Below are 15,687 nucleotides of genomic sequence, written 5' to 3'. Positions count from 1 at the left end.
TAGCTAGATGTGTAGAGATATACACAGGCACACACACTTATAAGGAGATAAGAAGAAACAAGAAAATGGACATTTTCATCCCAAAGTACCCAACCTTTGCCACTGTTGGAAACAGGAAGCATACTAGACAAGTTATTGACTTGTTCCCGCATAGCTATTCATATGTGCATAAATAGTTGAATGAAAGCTTTTGAAGTGAATTCTCTATCAAGTTAAATGTGTGTGGGCTTACAAAAAAAAAAAAACAAACAAAAAAAACCCCCAAAAACCCCAAACCAAAAAGGGTTTCCCTTTCCCAAAATAGGGGAGAGGTGATCTAAGAAAGTTTTGATTATGCAGAATACAATGAGTTAAAGAAATTTAAGAAGATCAGATTGAGATGCTTCAGCTGGGTGGAGCTGACAGGAGAAAGCATGGAAATTGTCACAAATCCACTGTGCAGTTTCATTACACAGTTTCTTATACAACTTTTAACATGACCTCCAGTGAAGATTTTGGGACGCACCACAAGGGAAAAACTGAAAAAGGGTTGTCTCATTAGAGTTCTTACTCCACCCCATATAAAATTTAATCTTTTTTTCTTTTAGAACTTCCTGGATTGTATTGATTGCTATTGTTACCTGATGCTTTTACATTCGTATCTTGACAGGTCAAAGCTGTAAACTTGAATTTCCCCATTTGGTTTGATAGTCGAGCTTGATAGTTACACATTCTTATTTTTGCATTAATGTTCATCACAATCCCAGCAGGAGTTTTAACAGTTCCTTATGTGAAGAAACGTTCTAGAGCAGTCCTACTTGTTGTCTGGAGGACTTTACTCTCTGAACTGATGCATCTAAATTCTGCTAGATTATTGCAGACACTAGAGCATGGTAGTCTAATGGTCTAGGTCCTTTCCATTGGAGACTTCATAGTCTGTTTCTCACATGCAAGACATGTGGGTGTAGGGATTGAAAATAGATGGGCAAGAAGCTTTGGGAATCTTTCTGTATTTAATATAGTTTACCATGTAAACTCAAAGTAGTTTATTTAATATACGTATAGTTTATTTAGTGCACTTCTAGTGTAGTTTACAGGGTGGAAACTAGGGGAACAGTAGCACAGATGACCAGCTAACGAACAGGCTGAGCACCAGCAAGCTTGGTATGGACCATAGTTTGGGAACAGATGATCTAGCGTTTTTGTTCTGGCATTCCTTTGGCTGATGTTCCTTGAAGCACTGGCAGCTTTCATGCAGCTTAACATTAGTTTCCATAAAACAGGAACATTTCTGCAGGACTTAAAAGAGAAGGAATACGTGGGAACCTCTTTACAGCTATGAAGCATTTCACAGCATTAACAGGGAGCTGCAGAGCCACTGTAACTGAATTTTTATAACCTGCTGTAAAATTGCATGGACATTTTCTTCTTTTTTAGAAAAAAGCATTAAGATTTGTCATGCTGTTACATGGCTATTCAGTTCTTGTTCATTTTTGTTAATAGGGAGCAATTGAAAGGCCAGAAAAAGCTGAATGCAAGGCCAAAAAAAGCAGGAGAGGGAAGGGAGGGGATGCCAAGTCTGAATGTAAAGCTCGAAGGCATTACTTTCAGGAGGCATGAGCTACCTAGATGTGGCATACACTTGTGTTCAGCACCTAGCTGTGAGACCTCGTGGATGCCTATGTTTTGTAGCCAACCTAGCAATAATTTGGACATTCTGAGCTTAAGCAAGATGGAATAATGTGACACTGCTTTTTTAGTAAAAGCTTTATTCAGAACGTACCTGAAGTTTAATGTGACAGTTCATAATAATGACAGAAAAAGCAATCAGGCCTTCTTTTTCTCATTGCTGTGGAGAAGTAGCTTTGATAATACACATGCCGCAGCAGTACCAGCCTGCTCCCCATTTGCCAGTTACGGGAACAGAGCTGAGGAGCAGCAAAGGAAGAGGCTGGTTTAGTCATAAAGTATTTGTATTCTTTGGGAGTCTTAGATGTGTTTTTGTCTCAGCTAAGTAGGCCAAGCGAAGTGCAGTGTCCCCTGAGCTTTCTGAATGCCTGCTGTAGTAGCGATGTGCCAAAAAGGCCAGGTTATGGATGGATGCAGCCCTGGAGAGTCTAAATTTAGTCAGCAGCTCCTCTGGTAATTCAGTTTTGACAACTCGAGAGAAAATCTGTCTGAGCATCTCAAAGCAATACAATTCTCTTTGCTTTAGGTGAGTGTCGTTTTGTCGGGTTTTGGTCTCTGGGTTTGACTTCCTGCAAGGCTGCTAACCTGAATGTGAAATGTATCATCCATGGTTTTAATTGAAGGCATAGTGTACTGCCTTTAGGTGGGCTTGAGACCTGCGAGCATTTAATTTGATACATGAATGAAAAATAATAGAAAACAACTAAGTGGATTTAATGTCACCAGATCCCATGTGCAACACCCATAGGCTCGGGGAATAGGAGTTTCAGATGAATTATGTCACTAGTTGTTTCTTAGGAGTCATGCTATTTTTATAATCAATGCACAGTGGCTCCTTAAAAAGAATTCTGCCTAAACAGCTTATAACTGAATTTTCTTTACTAAGGCTGTTTTTCATCTATAGGGAATACCAAGTGAACATGTTACAGGGCTTTTCATGAGTGTTTGGCTGCTATGTGAGAGTATATTCAAAATAAGAGTCAGGCAGGACACTACAGAGGGCTTCCGTATGAATTAAAAGGAAACAACACAAAGCATACAAGCTATATAAATTATGAACAAGGAAGCTAGAAATGGTCAGTGTATATAGGAAGGAAAGTGCAGCCTGAAGTGAGGTGTAATTTCTGGTTTAGCTATGCTTGTGTGATCCTTTGAGGTTAAGGAGATACAGAATCTTTTCTCCTTTCTCCTGCACTTGAAAATTCTCAGTAGAATTATAAACTTGCAAATTGCCTGGCCTCCAGCGCATACAGGCCTTCCGTCTTTCAGGATTTGTGTGCAAGGATCAAGGATTAAATGCGGGGTGGGTTTTTTCCCCTTGTTTTTAATACATGACCATATTATAAAGAGAGCATGTGGTTTGGCATTTGCATGTTTTAGCCTCTGATGCTCTCTCTGCAGATGCCCTGAGTGTTGCCACAGGGAATTTTTCATGTGGTGACTGCTGTAGCCAGTACCATATCTCAGCTGGTGGTCCTCCTGTGAAAATACGTAGTCCCTCTATACATACATTTTGTTGGCAGTCCACCAACCTGATCTCAGAGGAAGGCAGGCAGTGTGGTGGCAGGGCAAGTGTCAGTCTTCGTCTGACTTTGTGTTGCCTCCCTGACTCAGGATTTGCGGAAGAGCTCCATCACAAGCCTCGGCAGGCTGTTGTCCTTCGTGACCGGTGTTGTGCAGGGAGGAGATTCTTTCCTGGCTTGCGGATAGCACCCGAGGTGTTCTCCTTCCTGGGACTGCTCCTTGGGGCTGTGTGCTGTGAGGCTGGTAACCAGCCCCTGGGCCCGGCAGTGCACGTTGGTGAGGTGGCCATGGTGCCTGCAGCACCAGCCAGCCTCGGCACTCTCGGCAGCAGCATGCCGGGCACGCTGCCTCTGGGCAGCCCTCTGTGGGAGAGGGAGCTTCTCTCCTGCGCTCAGCAAAGATCTTTGAGCAGGGCGGAGGTGACTGGAGAAGAAGGGTACTGGCCAGGCAGAGAGACATTGAAGAAGGACTTTTATTTCTGCATGTCATTTGTGTACATACATGCAAACCAGGTGTATTCTGTGGCTGCATAGGATTTGTTTTTTCCCTATCTCAGAAGGTGTTTTGCTTGGTGCCTGCATTAACCCGTAACTTCCTGCCTGCTAACATCTGCATTATAGGACCGTGTTGGGAGCATTTGGTGTCAGCGTAACTTCTGTGCAACCCGGTGTGTTAAAGCTGAAGTGTGTTTCAACATCGATGGTTTTGGGTTTTTCCCAGTTTGCAGCCTTGCAAAGGCTGGGTCTCTAGAGCAAGTTGGATACATGAGTAAAACATGGGTTGGTCCCATTTGTGCTCTGTAACCAAGCCATGTTTCAAGGAACTGGCATGTTGTCCTGAGGTCGTGCAACACTGATGATGCTCAGTGTCAATGACTCTCTAATGACTTCCATATGATGTTTAGGATTAGAGGGATACAATGGATGTTAATGATTTGATTTAAGATCATTTCCAAAACTTTCTGAGAGCGCTTGCAAAGGAGTATCATGAGATTTGCAGCCAGTAATTTTTTTTTTTTTAAATGTCACTCATTAAGAATTCAGGAGGAATAGAACTTAAGGTTGCTACTTTTTTCGAATTACTATTTAATTACTTGTAGCACTCCCTTGTAGCCAGTTGCTTGATCTCCCCCCCTTTTTAAAGAGCTTGTTAGATTTTTACATGCTGCTTTTTCTTAGGCACGATGAGTTGCACAGCTTTTTAAGTTAAATGGGAACTGTTTTCTGAAATTATTCTCATTTTCTATTTAAAATTTAATGAATTCCAAAATACATTATTGCTAAAAATTAAGTAATAAAAATCCTTCTGCATATAATTTATGAGCAGCTTAACAATTTACATATTTAAGAAAAAGATAACACAAGTTAACACAGGGGAAACCTCCCTGCAATATGCATATTTTAAATTATCAGTGGATATTCTGGATTATGTTGCACAAATGCCCCACCTGTGTGGAACAGAACTTTCTGAAGCAGATGTCATCTAGATGCAGGTATCTCAGTTGACCATTGGTAGAGCTGGTAGGAGGCACATAGTTCTTGTAGGCTGCTTTCTGTGGTGGCAGCATTGCTTTCAGAAGCTCCCATCTGTATGCAGGCAATCACTCTGCCCTCGCTGAAGCAGCTGTGCTCTTGCAACTGTGCAGGAGTGTAGGGCTACACTCTAATCTGCATAATTTTTATTTTTTCCTTAAGTGCCCTCCAAGATTGTTGCTAGGGAGGGTGAAACTCAGATCAGAGTGGCTTCATTGATGCACAGCCCCATAAACACTTGCTTCTCTACAACTAAGCCGGCAGTAAATTGATGCGGGCTTGAACATTCACTGGGAAATGGGCTGAAAGTTCTTAAATTGGGTTTTTTTTAATTGGAGATATAGAATTGTATTGACCTGTATCCTAGGCCACATAGGTGCTGCTGGAAATAAAAATAGCAGAATTGGAAGGCTATGATTTCTGATGGAGTGCTCAGCATGAATTGTGCTGTTTCTTAAACATGTGTCTGTATGTAACAGAACTTTATGCTTACAGACATGACCAGTTTTTTTAAAAAAATCCTTGAGTGGCATAACAGAACAGCTGTATTTGAAATCTAAATTAAAATCTATATTCTGATGTCTTAAGTCAAAAACCTACTACTGTTACCTACCTTAACATCACTCCTAAGGAAGCAGTTCTAGGAAGCCTGAGGTAAAAGGCAAGCCCTAAGTGCTGCTGTACTGTAAACAATTATTGCTGCCATCTGTGGGGTTTCTTTCCCCTTCTCTTCTCAAAACTATTAGGTCATGCATGCTTTTTGCAAGTTACTGCCTTATTTTGTTGTTGTGATCCCAGCAACAGAAATACCAGGTGCGTGCAGTTTCCCATCAGTGTTAACAACCATTGCTCTAGTGAACTGAAGTACTGATGACTAATACATACACAAATCATCCTGTATTTTCCAAATGCATGGACAGATTATTGCAGATTTGGAGGGAACAAATAATTTGACGGGATTTGTATCTAATGGGACAGAATTTATGTTTTTAGATTATCCGAAATAATTTCCTTAAAGCAAAAAAACCCCCAAAAAACCAAAACCAACATTATAATTACAGAAAAAGATATAGTCAGCCTTTTTCCCAAATGGGAGTTTTCAAAAATTGTCTACATGAAAATCAAACTGAGGCCTGGTTAAAAAGGTTTAAACTTGACTTGCATGCTATTTTAGAACAAAATTCTCACTAAGCATATATAGTAAATTTCTAGTGTAGCACTTAGCTCCTTTTGCTGTGGTTTGGACACCAGAAGTAAAATAAAGCCCCTGCCCCCAAGACAGACCTGTCTTTTCATGGGCCCTTTGCATTCCCATGTTGGCTGGTATGGTTTTATGTGACTTTCTGGGATCTTGCTCCCACACACTTGCATGGATGAAGTGGGAGGGACAGAGTCTTCTGACACTCGATACGAGGAATTGACCTAACTTCTATTTGGGACGAATATCAACTTGGCAATACCTGAGCTTGTATTAGAGTATTTCTACTAAACACTGCATTAGTATGTAAAGTGCTAGCTACAGAAGATTTAAAAAGTTAGTTTGCAAGTAATATTTTCATTTTTCTTTATAAATACATAAACATAAATGCTAAAAGACCCAAGGATCTAATCTTGCTCTCCACTGAAATCTAGGTTTACTGAGCAGTAAACACTTGTAGCATACAGGATTCTCTTGTCTTCATTATCTCCTTTAATTTCCTTGTGCTTTAAATAGCCAGAAGCAGAAGTATGTTTGATTATCAAGAAAATGCTTGTTTGCATTTGTGGATTCATCAGCCTCCAGATCCGAAGAGGAGAAAGGAGAAAAAACAAAGATCTGTAATGATGCAGAATGCATATGCTTCAGAGCAGAGTCAGTCAGTATGGGCAGTCTGGGAAGGACGCATAGAAAGAAGCAGGGAAAGAAAAGTATAGGACAAAAGATAGAGTGAGTTAGGCATTACTGCAAGGGGGCCTAGTGAGAGGTTATCTACAATGCTGAAAATGTAAGAATACTCTGATTTTATGGACTTAGTAGAAATTTTCAGCTTTGCCACTGCATGTGGCAAAACCCTTCAATTGTAATAGCCTTAAACGACCACCTTTTCCATTCTCAGTTTGTTCTGTGTCTTAATTCTGCCTCAGCATCCCTTCCCCTCCTCTGGCAGCTGCCTGCCTGCCCAGCCCCGCAGGTGCAGTGCCCTCCCTGCGTTTGCTGCCTGCTCTGCCCTCAGCCGGGTGTGGGGAGCCCAGCAAATGCCCGCAACACCCTGATGCTGCTGAGCTTTCTGCTGGTTAATCGGGGCAAAAGCAGCGGCTGCTGGGGGCGTGATCAGCGCGGCCATGATTGCACGTTGGGTTTGGAGTCTGGCCTGTAAATATCTTCTGTGACAAATGGCTGCGTGGATATTCTAGATCAAAACACAAAAGGACTTTTAGCCAGTGATTCAGTATTGCTTGTTAGCTAATACAGGGTGAGAGGTTTTTAGCATTGATCCCTTTTCTGCAGTGTTACCAGCTGTAGTTTTAATCTTTCATTGGAGTAGATTCTGGATTATTTCTGGTTTTGTGTGTATGTGCATGTTTATGCATATAAAAGTTTTTTGGTCATAGAGACAGATTTATTGTGAGAGTCATTCTGGACAGGTAGTACGTTTTCACTCCTCTGTAAAGATTTGTTAAGGTTTTAGGGGTGGGGTTTTTTTGGAATTCAGGTTTTTGGTGGTTTTTTTTCTGAGAAAACATAGGGAAATTTTTAGATCTTGAATAAAATATAGTGGCATAAAAATCCTTTTGTCCATGTAAAATATGCAAGAGATAGGTCACAAGCCATGATGTCATTAACTCTACTGCCATTTTCTTTACATTTTGTTAAAAATATTCCTTTCCCATGCACCCACACTGAAGCATCAGTTGTATAGTAAACTACATAGGCCTAAAGTGCTGCCCACTGCAGAGGACTGCATGTCTATATGCTGTGGCTGCGAGGTAAAGGCATTGCAGTCTTGCATCACTTAAGTAGGACTGCTCTTTCTGCTGCCTCCAGGAAACCTAAGCCACGGGCAGTGTAGAAAGTAGCGTCCGCATTCTGCTGTGCATTTGTCACATTCAAATGCAATGTGACAGCTACAAGCTTTAGGGGGTAAAATTTTTAAATTATAAATAAATACGTATATAATATTAAATACGTACATAACCTCCATGTCCAAAATCAGCTAGTCCCAGTTGACTTGTGATATATTTACTTTCTCCTGTCGTTGTGGTAGTTAGGTCTCTGCCTTTTGGGAGTTGGGAAGAGTTTCCTCTTTGTAGTTCACGGTGTTCAGCTCAGCCCATGCTTGTATGTTGCTTCTGTACTTCAGGAAGGAGCATTTTAATGAATTGTGTTTGCCGATGTAATAAAATCCTCCTGTTGGGGAAATGGCCCAGCAGCCAGCTTCGATGCTGTGTCAGAGAGCAGGTTCGTGCTGTCATGTGGATGTAGTCCAGCGTTTTTTGCCCTCCAGTGTTGTGCAGACCCAGGACCACCCCCTGGCTGGCAGACGCACAGAAACAACTGCCAGCAGGATGGGAAGAAAACACAAGGAAATACCGTAACTAGAGTCTTAAACCTAGGAAGACTCTGTCTAAAGGCATGCAGAAGGAATTTGCATTACCAGCAGAAGGAGAAAATCTCATGTGAACACTTTGGGTTTCTAGTTTTCTAAAAGGATCTAGATGAAAGGTTGCACAGTGCATTTTCAAAGCCTCTAGGCAATTACTTGGATATCAGAGTAAAGCTTATAATTGGGGTATGGGGAGGATGAAAGGACAGAGTTAGGAACAAATTCCATTTATAACATTAAATGATTGCATAATAATCCTTTTGCATGAAATTAAGTAGTAATGAATGTAGTCAAGTCATGCATTACCTGTATATCCGTCCTTTTAATTGTAATGTCATTTTTCTTTTGCCACGTATTTACCAGTTCTCTTGCTAAGGATGAGTTTTGAATAACTAATTGTGTTTCTATAGCTTTCTATAAGAGATGCAAATTTGTCATCCGATGTTTGTAACCTGCCAGAAGGCTCCTTCACCTTTAGGGATTATTTTACTTTGATTCCTAATCATAACAAAATCATTGCAAACAGCTAAGCACAAGCTTGGAAAATCAGATATATTTTTAATAACTTTTTTCTCCCACAAAGGTTGGCAACATGAAGATCATTACTTTTTTTTTTTTTTTAAGTGGCAGCAGTTTTCAGCATTAAAGCTTGATCTTGGTAAGGCCCTTAGCAAAACCTCCTTCAATATTTTGGGAAGCTTTTTTCAACTCCACTCTTCAACTCTGCTTCTCTTTTGGGGAAGTTACAAGCTCTGTAACGCTTCATATGATGGTTGAGTGGATACAGAGAATGAGATACTATCTCATGCATAAAGTTGGTCCTGTCAAAACAGATGCATACCCATGGAGAAAAATGTCTTAAGTTTAAGTTATTGTTGTGTCTCCTGTACAACTGGGCAAGCCAAGAGTCCGCTTTGTTAATTTGGTTTTGGTATGAGCACTGAGCAGAATTATTTTTTGATAAAAATCATTGTTGTTGATACTGGGCTGAACTGTTAGGTGAGATCTGGACACTTGTTTGTCAAGACTGATCTGCATTAAATGCACAATAGTCCTTTTTGTGGAAGTGAAATTGAACTTGTCAGGAGTAACCATGCGATCACTTCCCTGCCCGGTATGCGCAAACGCAGGGGCTGCACTGCACACTCCATAGCCCTCTGCTCCAGAAATGAACTTCACTGAACCTTTACTAAGTAGAAAGCATTTTGTAGAAAACTCTATTCTGAAGAACTGAAATTGGTTTTCCTCTGATTTCCTCAAACATTTTCATCCTTTATTTCTAAACACTTGAGTGTGTCAACAGTAAAGACTTATTTGGCAAATGGCGGTGACAGCATGATGATGTAGGAGGAAGCTCCCTGCATACGAGAAAAGGCTGGAGAGGTTACCAGTTCTCAGTACACTGTTCAGAAATTTTTCCAGGTACTTGCCACTGTGTGCTGGATGAGTTACACACACAGAGGCATGCACCCCCCTACCTACTACTGTCTAAGTTCGGAGAGCCCTCAAGGTTGAACTTAGAAAACCTTATTGTTTTGAGTGAGAACTGAAGCTGGCAGCCCAGCTTCTGAAACCTATGGGCAGACTACCCTGAACTCTGCTTATTTAAATGTTTTACTTGGGAGATGAAAATCAGTAAGGCTGTCTCTTTTAGAGGGGTAGGAACTAACATGTTTTAAGAAGCTGGAACTTCACAATTACTTTTTTTTTAATCACGATTTGATACAATCTTAAGTGATTGCCTTGGACTTGACTGGCATTCAGCTACAAGTGCCAGAAAAGAGATGATCTTGGTTGAATTTAGGGGGCTGTGAGGATTGAGTGGAGCTTGTTTAAGAGATTCCCATTTGGACTGTGATCTCATTGTATGGACAGTTCTAGTGTGTGTAGGGACTCCCAAGAAAATCCATTTTAAATAGAAGAAAGATTTACTTTGCGTTAGTCATGGTGGCTCTTCTTTCATAATGAACACAATTCATTATGCATCCAGAGTGAATGGAAAAACCCCACATAGTACGTCACACTGCTCAATGTACATTAGACAAGTGCATCTTGGGTGCATAGTGTTAGGTTGAATTACAGCAGGGACTTATTCAGCTCAGTTGCTTTCTGCTAATGACATTAAATGCCATTTGGTCTTAGGTGGTTGCATCTGGATTAACACCAATGCATTCTCTTGTTATAGGAGCAGCTTACTGCCAGTTCATGGACATGTTGTTCCCAGGGTGCATTAGCTTGAAGAAAGTAAAGTTTCAAGCAAAGCTGGAGCATGAATACATTCACAATTTCAAACTTCTGCAAGCGTCATTTAAAAGGATGAATGTGGATAAGGTAGGCGTTCTGTATTTGTATGTCAATCGCCACAGATTTCAAGAGTTGTATAAACTGGTAAGATCAATAAATAGGGGAAATAAACTACAAAATACTTAAAGTCCACTTTTTCAACTTTCGGACTGAAAGCTGGAGTTAAAAGTTGTATGTGAAGATGATGTTCTTGATCTTTCTTCATCTGAAAGAGGGTATTTAGGCATGAAGGAGAAAATTTGGCATGCTCCATTTAGGTACAAACTGAAAATTGAGTCCATGTGTCCTCTGAGGAACTTTGCAGCCTAACTCATTGTATCTTAATATCAGCGACCCTTTTGATAAAATACCATGTGTTAGAAATTCTGTACCATCAGTGAACCTTAATTTTAGATACAGTAAAATTATTGGTGACCTGAATTTCCAACAAAATAACTTGGAAATATGCTGTTCCCATAAGCATTCCATGTTTCTTGTCCGAAACAGGGTTTAAGGAATTTAAATTACTCAAGAGCTGGAATAATTTACCTAGTGAATCAATAAGTTGGACAGCACATGTGATCTTGTAAAGCTAAGAATGGAAGTCTCTTAGAAAATGGCTTGTTCAACCATAAGGTATTGGTTTGTGCTTGAATATGAGAGTCTGATGGACTCACCAATGTAGTTTTAGTTTTATACAGATGCAGTACCTGTATACCATTTCATGGTTCTGCTCTGGTTTTAGCGTTTCCTGAAATGTAAACAGTCTTAATCGAGAGTCCTGTAACACTTTTTTATAAAGCACTGGAAAACCCTCATTGTTTCCTGAAATGTTGTGGATGCTTCTGTTTACACTGTGATTTGCTAGTGAAATATTGGAAAGCCTAATAAAGTTAATGTTATCAGTTTTTCTGTTGGCAGCAAACTTACTATACCATCTCAGTGTAAAATTAAGATACAGGTGGAACTACCTGAAAGGACATGCTAAATGCCACGTTAATCCTTCTAGGAGTATCACAGACTTATAAAATGCTGCACATACGGCTTAACCTTGAAGAAGAAATGGAAATTGCAGTGGTTTTCGGTACCCTTTTTCCAGCTGAAAATTGAATGCATTGAGGAGACATTAAGATCCATCTAACTTGACCTTTTTAATCAGCTGCATGAATTAAGCAAAGCAGGGCAACCCTCCTTCTGCAGCTGTTCTTTGTGTCTGCCCACAGTGCCTGGGAAGCTTGAGCAATGTTATATTGGTCCAAGACACCTTTTGGAGCTTTCATTTCTGTGAAGATTTTGCAGGACGTGGATATGGAGACAGCCTCATAACCTTTATTTTGTTTTGCTAAAACATTATAGGCATCTTTTTTTCAACTTCTGCATGTCCACAAACTGTTCCATGTATAGCTATATATGGAATGGAAAAAAAATTACAAGGTTAAAACCTCAGGGTTAGTTTGTATGATGAACATGTACTACCAAAATGTAGGTTGGTTTGAACTTCAGCATGTCTTGGAAAAAGCTGCTGGGTTTTTGTAGTTCAAACAGTGAGACAGAGAGCAAGAAACTACCATCTGGACCTTTTGAAGAGTTGTTCATTTTTAGTATGCCAAACTGTAGCACGTCCATTGAAAACAGAAATCCCTAGTTAGCTGAATATAGTGCTGCTCCCAGAGCAGCTTTATTCATCATGGCTGTCACTGCAATAAGAAAGGAGTAACCCTGGAAGAGCAATTACAGAGGCTCAGATACACCCACTTTATAGCCACTTCAAAGGCTGTGACTTTGTTTTATTTTGATTCTATTTCTTATTAAGAGCACTTGCAAGTCCACCATAATCCCCTTTCTTTTAGGAAGCAAACAATGGGAGAGGAATATATGCTGATATAGTCAGTAGACTTTTTCCCAAATAAGTGTGTGATGTAATTTTTAAATTTAAAAATGGCAGTGATATGTTATTGAGACCTTTCTTCTACCTTTCAGGTAATTCCCGTGGAAAAACTGGTCAAAGGGCGCTTCCAAGACAACTTAGATTTCATTCAATGGTTTAAGAAGTTCTTTGATGCTAACTATGATGGGAAGGAGTATGATCCTGTGGAAGCTCGACAAGGCCAAGATGCTATTCCTCCACCAGATCCTGGTGAACAGATCTTCAATCTGCCCAAAAAGTCTCACCATGCAAACTCTCCGACTGCAGGTATATTGCATCTTAAAGAATTCAGTTTCTGTCTCTGAAGACAATTATAAACTGTGTTATATATTACATAAATACTAGTTTCCTCATGTGTGTGGGTCATTCTTTTTGACTTGTTGTAGGCCTAGCATCTGAGACAGAAGTTAACACCTTGTGGTGCGCTCTAGTTTGGCCCAACCTATCAAACATGGGGTCTCCTCCACTGAACCCTTGATATAAACAATGCAGATTCTAGTGATGTCTGATGGTGAACGCAAAGGCATTTAACCTTCTTATTGCTGAGTGTGGTATGTGTAAGTGTATTCAAGAACATTAAATGGAGTGTGTTCCCCTCTTGCACCTCCACCATTACAGGAAATTGCTAGCACAGGCTGATTTCTTTTTTTATTTTTTGTGGTATGTGAAATGTTTCCAAATCTTAAGGGCTGACCAGAAGGAAAAAATTAATTGATCAGTGGCTTTATGTGCTTTTTGTTCAGGGACACTAGTCCTCTTAAGTGAACAACATACAACTGTTGCTCTTTCTTGAAGATACCTGTCTTCTAACTTTTAATTTTGTGTTTGTACTGGGTTTTGCTAGGATAGAGTTAACCTTCTTCACAGGAGATTGTATGGTACTGTTTTTCATTTTTGTGACTAGAACGGTATTGGTAAGACGTGGATGTTTTAGTTATGGCTGATGGGTGCTTACACAGTGTCAAGAACTTTTCTCTTTCTCACATTGCCTTGCCAGCAAGCAAGCTGGAGGTGCACAAGAAACTTGGAGGGAACACAGTTGGGACAGCTGACCAAAGAGGTATCCCAGACGATATCATGTCATGCTCAGCAATAAAAGCTGGGGGAAGGAGGAGGAAGGGTGGGGGGATGTTTGGGGTCGTGGTGCTTGTCTTTGCAAGTAACCATTACATGTGACTGAGCCCTGCTTTCCTGGGGATGGCTGAACACTTGCCTGACAGTGGGAAGTGATGAGTGAATGTTTTGTCTTGTTTTGCTTGTGTGCGTGGCTTTTGCGTTACATAATAAACTGTCTTTATCTCAACAAGTGAATTCTTCTCACTTTTACCCTTCCGACTCTCTCCTCCATCCCACCAGGGGACAGAGAGTGGGCAGCTGTGGGGGGCTCGGCTGCCTACTGGGGTTAAACCACAACAGTGTTCCTGGAACAGGCCAAAGAACTAAGCCTGATCTTTGGTGTTTATATAATATGGGCATGACTGGTCACTAAGCAGATGCCATTTTTTGATAACTGAGAGTTAAGCGAACAGGAGAGTAGCTAATATTTCTTTAAAAAAGTGATCACTGCTCAAGTGTTACTGGGGTTGATTTGCCTGTACAGATATAGATTTGTGCAAACAAAAACATAGGTGCATGCACACACAATTCTTTTATTGGTTTGTCCCGAGTGAGTTTACCTTATTCATACTAACCCATTCCTCAAATAAGGGTTAATTTTCATTTTACTTAAATCTGTTACCTGTCTTCTCACGGGCTGAGATATGCACCAGTGCTGGTAAGGGGAAGGGGCAGCTATCAGGTGCCCTTAGTTTTAGGCTGGCTTATGCTCTGGATCATACCCAGAGTTCTGCTTTGATCACTTCTGACGTCCAAGTGGGGCTTACTTGGCCAGCTGCCTTCAGCTCATTAGTGCTTCCAGGAAACTGAGCACCTAATAGCAGGCCAGAGCTGCTTTGGGCTTCTAAAGCTTGTCTGCATCTTTGTTTTGCACCATCTTGTGTCTGAACTTTTGAATTTCAGGGCCTGGTACACTATAATTTCCCACGTGATGTCTTGTACTCCCTTTGAAAACAAAAAAACCCCGAGTGCTAATGTCACGATGTTGTCCAACTGAGAAACTGGAAAAGACGCTTTTATTAAATACAGACTTTACCACGCTTGTTAATTCTTCTTGCAGATGATCTGTTTTTGCCAAAGTCACAAATGTGCTATCCAAAGTAGAGCTGTGGAGATGACAATTCTAGAAAAATAGAATAGCTACTGGAGTGGAACCATCTAGCTGATACGGAGGATAATGCAGTGATCTTGTGTGGTGTCACTGGTTGTACGAAGAGCATGTCCTGTACCTTCCCAGCCCATGTATGGAATAGGAAAACAGAGATAGTGTGATGAGTTTTGGTAAGGTCTTGTGGCTATGAGAGTTAGCTTTTTCATGGAAAGCTTCCATCGCTCTTAAGTATAGTCCAGAAGTATGACAGGCAGGATGCCATTTTAATTTCTGTTGAGCTGAGGAGGGGGCGTGTGGATATTTCATGATGCTAGGTGAAATGAGAGTTCTGGCTTGTATTGCTGCTTGTGTTTTAGAACTAGGGCTATTTCAGTTAGGTGTCAGTCATTCGAAGGTTTATGCAGTTTCTGGGTGAGCAGGTATTTGTTTTGCTGATGTATTGAGCCTGTGTGCCTGGCCTGCCCACACCCTGTAGCCTGGTCACTTGAAAGGATGGGAGTCCTTACGGGGTGCTTGCTGGCAGAGAGAGGACACTGGGAGGAGTGCCGTATGCATCTGCGAGCTTGTGTGTGCCTCATCTTCTGCCATTTCGGAGTAAATTGAGATGATGTGGAAGTAAGTCCTGGGTAGCTGGGAAATTGCCATAAAAGATGTGCTTCTGTACCTCTGCCTTGTGCACCTGCGTGCTTAGCTGGAAATGAAGGCGTATTCATTACGGTTGTTATAGGAACTGTAATATGCCCATGTGAGCAAAGCAAGGTTAGCCATTTATATGAAAAGGGCAAAAAAAGAGAAGGCCTCGTGAGTTCCCCTGCAGCATGTTAAGAATTCCCTGCCCCATCTGGAGCTTTGTCTTCCTTGATGTTACAGACTCCGAGAGAGTATGTGCCCGTGAGTAAGTACAACATCAGGTGGCATAGTTTAAATTGCTACCTATGGCTT

At 40.9% G+C, this 15,687-nt stretch overlaps 1 protein-coding gene across 6 annotated transcripts in view; it reads left to right on the top strand.

Moving 5' to 3' along the window:
• Nucleotides 1-15,687, top strand: part of MAPRE2 (microtubule associated protein RP/EB family member 2) — a 99,929-nt gene that overhangs the window by 62,087 nt on the left and 22,155 nt on the right. For all 6 annotated transcript variants that reach the window (XM_055704334.1, XM_055704329.1, XM_027797264.2 and 3 more), the window contains 2 exons: nucleotides 10,494-10,639; nucleotides 12,572-12,785. In XM_055704334.1, the coding sequence (XP_055560309.1) occupies nucleotides 10,494-10,639; nucleotides 12,572-12,785 (360 nt within the window). The remainder of the gene's footprint in view (nucleotides 1-10,493; nucleotides 10,640-12,571; nucleotides 12,786-15,687) is intronic.

This window comes from Falco cherrug, chromosome 3 (genome assembly GCF_023634085.1).
Source record: "Falco cherrug isolate bFalChe1 chromosome 3, bFalChe1.pri, whole genome shotgun sequence".
Taxonomy (NCBI): domain Eukaryota; kingdom Metazoa; phylum Chordata; class Aves; order Falconiformes; family Falconidae; genus Falco; species Falco cherrug.
Note: the sequence above shows the minus strand (reverse complement) of the source record. Positions and strands in the feature narration are given on the sequence as shown.